Here is a 13,899-nt window from a genome sequence, read left to right on the forward strand (position 1 = left end):
GAATTAGCTGATATTTGAAGGAGAGAAACTAGAATGAACCTCTGTGCCTGAGATGGGGTAGAGATGAGGGTCTGATGGTTATGCACTGATCTCTGCTTTGCATCCACACATACTGATGCTGGGTGACAGTAGGATAGACCCTTGGCTGCAGTTGTCTTCTTTTCCTTCTTCACTTTAAATGTGTTTCAGTAGACATGTCAGCCAATAGGCAGACCAAGGCTATGAATACAGCTTGACACAGCAGGAAGCTCCAGCTTGCTGTTCACTATTGAGCTAAACTTTACCAAAAGTGGCAGGTTTCAGGAGAGAACGTGAGGTGAGAAAGTTGGAAAGGAGAAAATGAAACTCTTCAAATATAATATTAAAAGTTATCCTCAATAGAATCAACAGTTTCGTCCTCTTAATGTGAAATTGTCCTACTCCAAACATTAACTGGCCATATATCATCCTAATGCAAAGAGACTTTCATACAGAGTTTGATGTAGAATTTTGATGTTATTGTCTGATCTCCATACTAGTGGGCATCGAGCCAGCATTCTCTGAGCTGAAAGCTTAACAAATTTAGTGAGTTTCTTCACTCATGATGTGCAAATTTTTAAATTATATTTTAAAATCATTTTTCTCATGCACAGTAATGTTCTTTTTAGGTTGGTATACACAGGCTGTATTACCTGTAATCTGAAAACAAAAATGCACCAGTAGACTTCGTTGTTTCTGCATCAGCTTAAATGATGTCCATGAATGAATTACTGCATGGCCCCAATAGCCAATGCTGATTTTTATTTGTTAGAGGATCAGTGAATTACCCTTAAAATTTGGGATTTTTATTTGGATAGTAATTGGTTGGGTACAGGGTATGTATGTGCTGGGTGATTTGCAGATGGTATCACAGGATGAATGCAAGAGAAGTGTGTGTGTGACATGGCTTTCGTGACTGGGTGGTTGAGATGGTTGTTATGGGTAGATGGGATGTAATGAACTAGGGATGAGGATGTGGGAGTCAGGGAGGGTGGGTGAAAATATGATCAAGAGTGGGCCCCGGATGGGTGTGTAAGGAGGTGGATATGAAGGCCTGATTTTGTGGGAGAATATGGGTCCCTGGTGGGTCTTTTTTCTGTTGTAGGAAATCAACAATTTGTTGAGATCCAATCCTGGTTGTAAAGAATAATTAGATGCATATGGAAAAGTTGGCATTTGTCTTGTTGTAGACCCAACATTAAACTGAAAAAAAAATTTTGTTGCAGCTTCCAGCTTACGGTGGAAATGTTTGATTATATGGACTGCGAGCTGAAAGTTGCTGAAAGTGGTAAGTTTATAATCAGCCGGACATTATTAGTCCATCCCTTGATTGAAATTTTAGTTTAGAAAATTATATCTAAGAAAGCTGAATAAACGACTCTCCATAAATTCTGAGGAAAAAAAACAGCTCAAACTAAGAGAGTTTCAGACAGAAATAGAACTAGCTGCTTTAATGCTTCATATGCATGTGCTAATTGCTGTATTTGTATGTTCCTGCTTGTGCTGATCTAAATTAGTTAGCCTGAGCTGTGACTGTCCATTCAGAAGCCACTTGCATGGATTGAACTGGAGAGCCATACAAAGGTTACAGCTGCTCTGTGCCGCTCGCGCCAACAACCCCAAAATTCCCACATCTCTGATCATTCCCGCAACCTTGCAATTTTTTTTTCTGTTCAGGTTTTTGGCTAAATTCCTTTTGAAAGACAGGATGGAGCCCATCTTCACCACAGAATCAGGTGGTGCGCTCCAGATCCGAACCATTCCACCAGCCAGCCTATTGCCCCTTAAAGCCTGTCACTCTCGTAGTTCAAAATAGTTTTAAGTAATTTGAAAATTTTGAAATAAATTGTGTTGTGTACACCAAAGTCAAAATTGTTGAGATACCTGCAAAACAGTGGTTGTAGTACTGAATTCCAGAGAACCCCACCTATATATTTGCCTTCAGTTCAATAAGGAGCAGATCCAGAAATGCCCCCTTTCTTGTTGGGCCAGAAATGTACTGGTCAAGAATATGCTTACAGACATACTGCGGATACTCTTTCCCCATCTTTGCCCTGTACACTGTCATTGTCACAGTCTATGTTCGGTTATTTAAGGGTCCCCATCATCACTCCTCAATAGCTGTTATTAGTTTCTGTAATTCTGCAAATTTGGTCCTTTATATTTTCTGCACTAGCATAGGGAATACAATAAGTAGTGTAAAATTACCTCCATCACTTATTAGTTCTGAGCAAATCTGTTCTTTCCTTGCCTGCTCCAGGATATTTTCTCTCTCTAGCACTGTAATATACGCTTCATAAATATTACCATGCCTCCTCCATTCTTTCCTTCTGTATTTTTCATGAACGTCTCGCATGCAGTAATGCTTATTCCCCCATCCTGGACTGTTTGGAACTGCTACGTTCATTACTGCTACAGGATCATATTCCCACGTTGCTATCGCCTGCAGCTTGCCAACTTTATTCACCGTGCTTTGTGTGTTTACAGATATGCAATTCACCAAAACTCCTTTAACATCATTTTTCAAACCCTTGACATCTACCATCTAGAAAAACAATGGCAGCAGACACATGGGAACACCAGAACCTACAAATTCCTCTTCAATTCGAGGAAGAATGTTGTGAAACTAAAAAGGATTTCAGAGAAGATTTATCAGGATGTTGCCAGCATTGGAGGGTTTGAGCTTTTGTGAAGCCTACTAGGCAGGGGCTATTTTGCCTGGATTGTCGGAGGCTGAGGATGGCATTAGAGAGGCTTATAAAATTATAAAGGGCATGGAAAGGCTAAATAGGCAAGGTCTTTTCCCTGGGATGGGGGAGTCCAAAAGTAGAGAGCGTGGGTTTAAGGTGAGAGGGGAAAGATTTAAAAGGGATCTAAGGGGCAACTTTTTCACGCAGAGGGTATGTATGGAATGAGCTGCCAGAGGAAGTGGTGGAGGCTGGTACAATTACAGCATTTAAAAGGCATCTGGATGTCTATATGAGTAGGAAGGGTTTAGAGGGATATGGCCCAAATGCCGGCAAATGGGATAGATTGATTCAGGATATCTGGATAGCATAATGAGCTGAACTGAAGGAACTGTTTCCATGCTGTATATCTCAATGACTCTCAGACTGTATGACCATCATAATTTTGAACAATATTGCTGTTCATTCACTGTTTCAAATTTCTGGAACTTCCTACCTAACAGCACTCCTGGTGTATCTGGACCATACAGAATGCAGTTTTTCAAGAAGGTCGCCAATTATTACTAGCTCAAGGCAAATTTGAGGAAGTCAGTTAATATTAGCCTGGCCAGTGGAGCTCACATCAAGAATGAATGTTCAAATTGCACTCAACCTAATTTCAGAAATCACACGACACCAGGTTATAGTCCAACAGGTTTATCTGAAAACACAAGCTTTTAGATTTAGCCCCTTCGCACCTCCACATCAACCTAATTTAGACCTTCTTACATTTTCTCATATTCTGATCCAACCTAATCTCTTTTTGCTATTTCTTACTCTAGTGCTGTCTTTCCCTATCCTTTGTGCACGTCATTTTTGCTTTTGAAATGCTGAATGCTGGTTCCCAACTCTCTATTCGATCAATCCTATGCATGGTGCTCCTGCCCCAACTTGGTGCATTACACATTAGAAGTTCATTTCACTGTTTATATTAACTTTGCTTTGTAACTTTGTAGACTCAGTAAAACTTGGCTGGGATACTTTCATCATATTTTGAGTGGGCACAACAAACCACCAAAGGGTTCCTTGTTGTCCCTTTTTATGTCTGTTGAAGACCGAAACGTAAAAAGACCTAAAGAACTGCAGATGCTGTGAATCAGAGACAAAAGTAGAAATTGCTGGAAAAGCTGAGCGGGTCTGGCAGTATCTGTGGAGAGAAATCAGAATTAATGTTTCAGGTCAAGTGACCCGAATCAGAACTAATGGTAGCTAGGAAAATGTCGGTTTACATGCAGAAGATCGGGTGGGGGAGGGGATCAGGAGTAAACAATAGGTGGGGATAGAGTTCAAAGAGAGAGAACAGTTGGACAGGCAAAGGAGTGGATAACGATCTGGCTGGGAGGGTGAATGGAGACTGTTAACGGCTAACAATGGATGGCGTGTAATAGCAGACTGTGTGATAACAAGGCCTGGTGTGTGGGGGTTGGGATAAGGACATAGGAGAGCCCTAAAGTTATTGAACTTGATATTGAGACTGGAAAGCTGCAGGGTCCCCGAGCAGAAAATGAGGTGTTGTTCTTCCAGGTTGCGCTGAGCTTTGCGAAAGCACTGCAGCAATCCTGAGACAGAGGTGTTGGCCAGGGATAATGGGAACTGCAGATGCTGGAGAATTCCAAGATAATAAAATGTGAGGCTGGATGAACACAGCAGGCCAAGCAGCATCTCAGGAGCACAAAAGCTGACGTTTCGGGGCCTAGATCCTTCTTCAGAGAGTGGGATGGGGAGAGGGAACTGGAATAAATAGGGAGAGAGGGGGAGGCAGACCGAAGATGGAGAGTAAAGAAGATAGGTGGAGAGAGTATAGGTGGGGAGATAGGGAGGGGATAGGTCAGTCCAGGGAAGATGGACAGGTCAAGGAGGTGGGATGAGGTTAGTAGGTAGATGGGGGTGCGGCTTGGGGTGGGAGGAAGGGATGGGTGAGAGGAAGAACCGGTTAGGGAGGCAGAGACAGGCCTCCCTAACCGGTTCTTCCTCTCACCCATCCCTTCCTCCCACCCCAAGCCGCACCCCCATCTACCTACTAACCTCATCCCACCTCCTTGACCTGTCCGTCTTCCCTGGACTGACCTATCCTCTCCCTACCTCCCCACCTATACTCTCTCCACCTATCTTCTTTACTCTCCAAATTCGGTCCGCCTCCCCCTCTCTCCCTATTTATTCCAGTTCCCTCTCCCCATCCCCCTCTCTGATGAAGGGTCTAGGCCCGAAACGTCAGCTTTTGTGCTCCTGAGATGCTGCTTGGCCTGCTGTGTTCATCCAGCCTCACATTTTATTATGTTGGCCAGGGGACAGGGTGATGTGTTGAAGTGGCAGGCAACTGGAAGTTCAGGAACTCTTTTGTGAACAGAACGCAAGTGTTCTGCAAAGATTGAAACATGACCCGGGTTCAATTTCAGCCTCAGGTGACTGTCTGTGTGGAGTTTGCACATTCTCCCTGTGTCTGCGTGGGTTTCCTCCGGGTGCTCCGGTTTCCTCCCACAGTCCAAAGATGTGCAGGTTAGATGAATTTGCTATGCTAAATTGCCCATAGGGGGTGTGTAGATTAGGTGGGTTACAGGGGCATGGGTCTGGGTGGGATGCTGTAAGGTTTGCTGTGGACTTGTTTGTCCAAAGGGCCTGTTTCCACACTATAGGGATTCTATGACACATTTCCCCATCAGTTGATAGGAAAAGGCACTCATTGTTTGCTACTGAAAGGCAGAACAGAAAGTTTTTGAGTTCCATCACTGTATATGAAGAGTTAGTGGATCTCAGCAATGCACCTACAAATAACTGGTTTTCTGTTCATAGATGCTTTTGGATGAGACATTGGGGAGAGGTTACTAGATAAAAATCTAATGATCACGGTATGGTTACCCCCCAATTGGCAAATATATGAGAATCATAGAATCCCTACGGTGTGAAAGCAGGCCATTTGGCCCATCCCGACCTTCACACAGATCCGCCTCCCAACTCTATCCCTATAACCCTGCATTTCCCATGGCTAATCCACCGAGCCTATACATCTCTAGACCCTGTAGGCAATTTAGCATGGCGAATCCACCTATTCTGCACATCTTTAGACTGAGGGAGGAAACTGGCACACCCAGAGGAAACCCACGCAAACATGGGGAGAATGTGCAAACTCCACACAGTCAGTCACCCTAGGGTGGAATCGAACCCAGGTCCCTGACGCTGTGAGGCTGAAATGCTAACCACTGAGCCGCTGAACTGTGGAGATTTGAATGGAGAGCAAGAACTTGGCCAAAGTTGAACAGCCCTATTCATCAATAACAACATTTGTGCATGACGATGGCTAGTTTTGAGAGGTTTTGGGAGTTGCTGATACATGTGGAACTGCACTCCAGCAGTCAAAGTGACAATACAGTAAGGCATGGGGACCATTGTGAGAAAGAAAAACAGTGTGTACCACTAAATAACAGCAGGTAGTAAGCTGCATGGCTTAAGACACGAAAGCATTTGGATTTATACAAGTATTTAAACATGTACCTGTTTGTCAATACTCCTTGCATCAATTCTGTTTCCCACGTGACACTTATAAAAATGATCTGACTTTTATTTCAGTGTACACAGATTACCACGCTCCCATTACTCAGCACCAATTTTACACTTTGAAGTTTGTCTCCATCACACGAGATGGTTTAAAAAACTGACATGCGTTCAGAATCTGAATATGATAAAGCCTGAATCTGAGCTGAATTCTTAGCTAATATAAAGAAAAACATGAATCTGCTTTGTTTTGCAGATGCACAATAGGTTAGGCTAACAGTGAAACTCCTTGTGCGTCTGGCTGTTGGGTGGATTAACCTTTCAGTCAGGAACGTGAAATGGAACAGTACAGCTTTTCTTTCCAACGGTGATTGTCTTTTAGGATTCCGAGATAAAGAGGTGAAAATTCACCCTGGGCAGAACAGGATAGATGCTATCGAGAGGTCTCCATTTGTTATACACGGCCCCTATCCTCCATTCCAAGTGGACTGAATATTGGGTGTTATGTATAACAAGCAGTCATTGCAGTGCTAAGATAATAAAATGTGAGGCTGGATGAACACAGCAGGCCAAGCAGCATCTCAGGAGCACAAAAGCTGACGTTTCGGGCCTAGACCCTTCATCAGAGAGGGGGATGGGGGGAGGGAACTGGAATAAATAGGGAGAGAGGGGGAGGCGGACCGAAGATGGAGAGTAAAGAAGATAGGTGGAGAGGGTGTAGGTGGGGAGGTAGGGAGGGGATAGGTCAGTCCAGGGAAGACGGACAGGTCAAGGAGGTGGGATGAGGTTAGTACGTAGCTGGGGGTGCGGCTTGGGGTGGGAGGAAGGGATGGGTGAGAGGAAGAACCGGTTAGGGAGGCAGAGACAGGTTGGACTGGTTTTGGGATGCAGTGGGTGGGGGGGAAGAGCTGGGCTGGTTGTGTGGTGCAGTGGGGGGAGGGGATGAACTGGGCTGGTTTAGGGATGCAGTAGGGGAAGGGGAGATTTTGAAACTGGTGAAGTCCACATTGATACCATATGGCTGTAGGGTTCCCAGGCGGAATATGAGTTGCTGTTCCTGCAACCTTCGGGTGGCATCATTGTGGCAGTGCAGGAGGCCCATGATGGACATGTCATCAAGAGAATGGGAGGGGGAGTGGAAATGGTTTGCGACTGGGAGGTGCAGTTGTTTGTTGCGAACTGAGCGGAGGTGTTCTGCAAAGCGGTCCCCAAGCCTCCGCTTGGTTTCCCCAATGTAGAGGAAGCCGCACCGGGTACAGTGGATGCAGTATACCACATTGGCAGATGTGCAGGTGAACCTCTGCTTAATGTGGAATGTCATCCTGGGGCCTGGGATGGGGGTGAGGGAGGAGGTGTGGGGACAAGTGTAGCATTTCCTGCGGTTGCAGGGGAAGGTGCCGGGTGTGGTGGGGTTGGAGGGCAGTGTGGAGCGAACAAGGGAGTCACGGAGAGAGTGGTCTCTCCAGAAAGCAGACAGGGGTGGGGATGGAAAAATGTCTTGGGTGGTGGGGTCGGATTGTAAATGGCGGAAGTGTCGGAGGATAATGCGTTGTATCCGGAGGTTGGTAGGGTGGTGTGTGAGAACGAGGGGGATCCTCTTGGGGCGGTTGTGGCGGGGGCGGGGTGTGAGGGATGTGTCGCGGGAAATGCGGGAGACGCGGTCAAGGGCGTTCTCGATGACTGTGGGGGGAAAGTTGCGGTCCTTAAAGAACTTGGACATCTGGGATGTGCGGGAGTGGAATGTCTTATCGTGGGAGCAGATGCGGCGGAGGCGGAGGAATTGGGAATAGGGGATGGAATTTTTGCAGGAGGGTGGGTGGGAGGAGGTGTATTCTAGGTAGCTGTGGGAGTCGGTGGGCTTGAAATGGACATCCGTTACAAGCTGGTTGCCTGAGATGGAGACTGAGAGGTCCAGGAAGGTGAGGGATGTGCTGGAGATGGCCCAGGTGAACTGAAGGTTGGGGTGGAAGGTGTTGATGAAGGGTCTAGGCCCGAAACGTCAGCTTTTGTGCTCCTGAGATGCTGCTTGGCCTGCTGTGTTCATCCAGCCTCACATTTTATTATCTTGGAATCTCCAGCATCTGCAGTTCCCATTATCTCTGTCATTGCAGTGCTGTCTGTTTTGTCGCATTTGCAAATATATTTTTATCCAAGAGGGAGTTGACTAGTTTTTAGAATGGTACCATTCCTTGACACCTAACTTCTGTGCTGTGTATAAGCCCAAAAGGAAAAATTAGTAAAACTTCACATGATGCATTCTGGTTCAACTCGTATATTTCAAAATACCAGTCTTGTCCAAGCGGTATGTTCATTTCCAAACATTACTAGTTTTTACTGTAATTCTTATGTTAGGGTAGGGAACAAGAAAGTCTAAATAAGCTTAAAAATAATACTTATAACTTTGTGCACCAATTCCATTTGAAAATTCAAAATTATGTTGCAATGAAACTGTATAAAGTTTGCAGGACGAGTGGGTTAATGTGAACTCTTCCAATTCTATAACCCCCACTCACTGAACACCACCTTTTGGTCTACTGACTATGGTTTTTCTCTATGTCTTCCACTTGCTTTATTCCATCATTGGGCTATTTTTCCCTCTGCATTGGAGTTCCCTCCCTCAAATCCTTTGTCGAGCCAACTTTCTCTTAAGACTGTCCTAAAAGCTCATCTCTCTGATCATGATTTTCACTGACTTTCTTAATGTCCATATATGTTTAATGATGCTATTATGAAGCATCTTGAAATGTTTCTCTATTTTAAAGGTGCTGTACAAATGAAAGTTGCTGTTACTGTGGTGTAGTCTCAAGATTGATCATCAGTCTTTCTGTGATTGACCTCTGCCTGCAGGGAAGCTCAGAATTCTTGCTGAAAAATGTATGAGAGATGAGGACATGATTGAGTAAGGCATTGCAGGCTGCCCTTGTATGAGTTACTGATTTCAGTGCAGTGATTATGTACATTAATCTATGAATCTTCCATCATTTCTAGCTTATCTTTCACTCTTTTGCAAATAAGGAGTCTCTGAATATTTAAAGGACCTACTTACTATACGAACAATATTCTAATCCCACAGACACCTTTCTTCAAACTTGTCCTCATTACCTGAATGCTGTGGGTGGAGATTCTGGGGGAGTCTATATTTATCCTGTTATTCCTTTGGATATTTTGAAAACTTGCAGTTTAAAGTGACAACTTTGTAGTGAAGTGAAGAAAATCACTTTCAGGAAACTGGAGCACTGTGTCTCAGATTTCTAAACATTTATTGAACTTGACATTTCAAACTTCGGAGTGACTAATTGATAAAGTGTATGCAGTTTGGTGTGTGTCGCAGCTAAATGTGAAATGGCCTTGAACATAAAGTTATTTGGACTGTCAGCTTGTATCAATTTGAGATTTGTATGTGGCTCATTCAGACTGTGTGCTCTGCTCCTTCTCCATTTCTGTGAAACTTTATTTTCAATATTTTCTGGTATTCATGTTCTCTTTCTGAAGGACATCTGTTTGATTCAATGCCGTTAGTTACGCAAGCCCTAATTACATTGGATAATGGTAGACTTCTGTCATCCCATGTTCATACAGGCAGTTTTTCTGCCTTCTCGTGCCCCATCTAATCTCACCTACTTGATTTTTAATGGCCTGAAAAAAACATTTAATCAAAAAGGCCTTCAGAGTTGAGAGCAAGCTGTGTGATCACAGGTGGGTGCTTTCACAGAAAGAATGAGAAACTAGGCTGATTTCCCCCAAAGTCACTAACATGGGAATGTGAATTCATACACGAATCAAGCTACTTTTGACTTCAGCACACCATTCAATGACATAAGAAACACTCAATGCAAGTTCCATTCTTCTTTAAGTCCTGGGAGCAGAGACTGACTAAAATGGTGCCTGGTTGTTTTCGAAGGAACAGCAGCAGAAAGTAATTCCTTTTGCCTCTTATCTGAGCAGACGTTAGTAAGTTGTGAGAACTCTTTTATGATAAAATCTTTCATCTGATTCTGAGAAGAGGTTTGGGAATGTTGTACTACTTTGTAAACTTGGTTGTTCATTTCACAAAACGCTGAACTGGAAGAAGTCTTGAATATTTGAGAGATCACTCGCAACTGCTGCAGTGAGCCCTGCCTGACGCCTCTCAATTTTACTCATTCAATATACTTCACTGCCACAGTACATATTCCAATTGACAAATTCTGAGAAAAGATCATAATCTGATTCATTGCAGCAAAACTGTAAAGGTCAAAAGCAAAAACAGTCAATGCAGCAAAACTTGTAGGATCTATAGAGGCTGTCACACTACTCCAGACCTCAGAACTTGCCTTATCATACTTTGCAGCACGGTACGCCTGTCTGTTCTTTACACAAGCACCTTGTTGACAGTCAATTGAATGAGACTGTGCACATCATAACTGTAACTCTCCACTCAACAACCCTCCTCTGGCTTCCTGCCAATCATTACATAGCCACACATCCACTGATTGATGCAAACCCACAAGCTGGTTCAAACCATCCTTGCTGCATCTCACTTATCCACTCCATGATGACCTGCTCAATACAACCGCTGCCTGTCTTTACCTTCCATCTCCAAGCCCCTAAATGGAGCAACCTTCCTGAGGAGGGTCTTCCAGGATCGGGGATTTGAAAACATGTGTAGTCGTAAACTGTGTTTTGTGACAATGTCAGTCATCACATTGAGAACAGTCCTTGCTAAATGGGTTCAGAACAAGCCAGTTCTTCCTGTGCAGCCAACCGTTACTACTGAGGCCTCAGTAAAAAGTCCTTGGGCACTTATTGAGAGACACATTCAATGTTACATATTGTAAAGGAGTGTCCCCTCTATGGCCCAAGTGGTGTACTAACCACTCAGCAAAGCAGTCTCCAACTTTAACTCGTTCAAGAACTTTACCTTGTACAATGCTACATGTCCCATATGCCCCTCATCAACAAAAGTCACTCTTAAGTAGATCACTCAATGTAGTCTAAGCAGTCAATACTTGCTCAGTATTTTATAGATTTCTGATCATTTCCTTCAGTTGAACTAGCTTGAAGTACAGTACTTATTGACTAAGAACATAATAATTCCAGCTGGATTTTTGTAGAAGCAACAGTAGTGGATGTATAATTTACATAATTCAGAAGAAATCATAATCTAATGAGTAAACACTACCCATGAAAGGACATATTTCAAGCAAGAAAATACTTCTGACTCAGCAAAAGTGTAAATATCGTGGAACCCCACAATCCAAATTCATATGGTAAAGAATACATCCAGTGAAGCTGTATAATCAAACGTTTTGGACGCACAAAACTGACTCTTGATCTTACATGATAATAAAATGTGAGGCTGGATGAACACAGCAGGCCCAGCAGCATCTCAGGAGCACGAAAGCTGACGTTTCAGGCCTAGACCCTTCATCAGAGCTTCTTGATCTTACATCTTATATTGCTTAATCTAAGTACTGTAGCTATCCATTGCTGGTTTCAATCAAAATTGATCTGTTGTCTGTGTTCCCTTGCAAAGCAGTCAGACCCAGCTACTGCTCAGTTATAAATGACTTGCTTTTCCTTGAAGGCAGGGAACCAGGTTCTGACAGTGAGTCCTGGATTTGAAAATGCCTACACAGGTCTGATCCAGATGTCCCACCCCACCAGAATCCAGCCTTGCCATTTCTGTCTGGATAGGGATAGGTTCTAAATTGCACATATCCTTGGTTTCTGGAGGCAGCTGCCTAATTAAATCAGCATGTCTGAACTTAGTGCATTTATTCGAATAACCAAAGTGCCCAACAGGAGAGGTAAACTGCCCTTTTGGACATGGTCCCAGGGTGCTTTGGGGGAGAGGGCAGGTGTCCTTTGGCTTTGTTAGAAGTAGATATCAATGTATGTGAAAAGTGCAAAACCTCATTAGAGTTCTAAAAGAACTGTTGAAAAATTAAAGATCTATCAAGATGTCAAAGAACTGTCAAAATTGATAATAAGTATCAAAACTGTCAAGAGATTTAGCTTAAATTTATGACTTTAAAAAGAATCAGCGTTTTCTATTTCATTCTGTTGACATAAGCCTGGGGGCTATCAGTGTATGACTTCTGCTGCATTTCTGAATTTGCAAGTTAACATTATCACTCTGAGGAGTCTCTGCTGTGTCAATTCAAGTGGTACAAAATATTACAACTTAAATAAACTGCTTGTTTTCATAAGAGGTTAGTTGAGGGAATTTCAATGTACTGATTTTGTTTTAAAATCAGTATTTCAAAAAAATAACGATGTTGTCAATAGACACCCAACTTTATTTTACGTTAATATGGCTCTTGGTGTCTATCCCTGGTGGCAACTAGAGAATTTGACATGGAAGGGGTAAAGGCGCAGGGTGATGGTTTGGCCTGAGTTGCCATGGAGTAGTAAAGGGGTATTATGGGCGTGCTAAGCGTACATGAAATGGCATAGATTGTCACGAATGGGGCACAGGAAATTTGAAGGGTTGGAAAGGTTGAGGGCTGCAAGGCTGTTTTTTTGTTCAGTATTGCTGCACAGCTGGCAGCCATCACACCTCTTCTGGTGTCACCCTGCCCCCTGTCCAGGGATCTCTAGCATCTTGTGATCAGAATCCACCTGCTTAGGCCACTTTTTTGCCTGGGTTGGATTTGTGGAGCCAGGAAGTGTCCTGACTCTGTTCATCGACCAGGAAGCAAAAACCCAAGCCTGTCTTTCCAAAGAGCCTGTTTATTTGATCAGCTGCAACAGATGAGCAGGAAATCTGCAATCAACATCTTAATGCAACGCCAGCCATTTTCTATTTGCTGACTCTTGTCGCAGAGGAGCTATAGTTACTGGCATCTTGAAACTTGGCATCTTAATCAAAGTTTGAAATATTTGAGATGAGGATTGGAGAAGATTAGAAAGACAAATGAATGTCACAATTATGATTCACATAATGTTCTAAAATTAATTGAACAACACTGAAGAGATATTAGTCACGGATCTGATCTAGTTTCTGAATCATCTTGGAGTTGTTCCTTACAGACTGACTGTTAATGTGAAGTGGTACTAACCAGAATAGAGTGCCTACAATTCTTTTTTAATGGACAATGATACATGCTGTTATTAATGTACAAATTGGCAACCAAGTTCAGGCATTGAGAATTGACTATTGATTTACCCTTCAAATGGCTCCTTGCCTTAGTTTCTTTCTTATTTTTAAATAACCTTGGGGGGTTGCAAATTGTCATGGAATGTTCGGTTTGGGAATTAAGAAGGTACTTACTCTATTACATCTATTAGCAAGATGGTAATAGTTAAAACGATGCCAAATATTATCTCCCCCTGGCCTAGCAACTGAATAATTTGAATTGCAGAAGTTTGTTCCTTTTAATGGAATGTGGCATCAAGGAGCCCTCGCAAAAAATGCTGTCAATAGGAAAAAGGGGGGGAGCTCTCCGCTGACTCACACCTGGCACAAAGGAAGATGGTTGTAGGTGTTAGAGGTCAGTCATTCTCAGTTCCCAGTTCCAGGACATTTCTGTAGGAGTTCCTGAGGGAAGTGTCCTAGATTCAAGCATCTTCAACTGCTTCGTCAATGACCTTCCCTCCATCATAAGGTCAGATGTGGGGATGTTCACCGATGACTGCACAATGTTCAGCATCATTTGTGACTCCTCAGATACTGAAGTAGTCC

At 43.4% G+C, this 13,899-nt stretch overlaps 1 protein-coding gene across 1 annotated transcript in view; it reads left to right on the plus strand.

The window, feature by feature from the left end:
* LOC125464211 (huntingtin-interacting protein 1-related protein-like) overlaps nt 1–13,899 on the plus strand; it is a 138,466-nt gene that overhangs the window by 70,291 nt on the left and 54,276 nt on the right. Inside the window, exon 7 of the mRNA XM_048556408.2 lies at nt 1,245–1,306. Coding sequence (XP_048412365.1) covers nt 1,245–1,306 — 62 coding nt within the window. The remainder of the gene's footprint in view (nt 1–1,244; nt 1,307–13,899) is intronic.

Source organism: Stegostoma tigrinum, chromosome 26, assembly GCF_030684315.1.
Source record: "Stegostoma tigrinum isolate sSteTig4 chromosome 26, sSteTig4.hap1, whole genome shotgun sequence".
Lineage (NCBI taxonomy): Eukaryota > Metazoa > Chordata > Chondrichthyes > Orectolobiformes > Stegostomatidae > Stegostoma > Stegostoma tigrinum.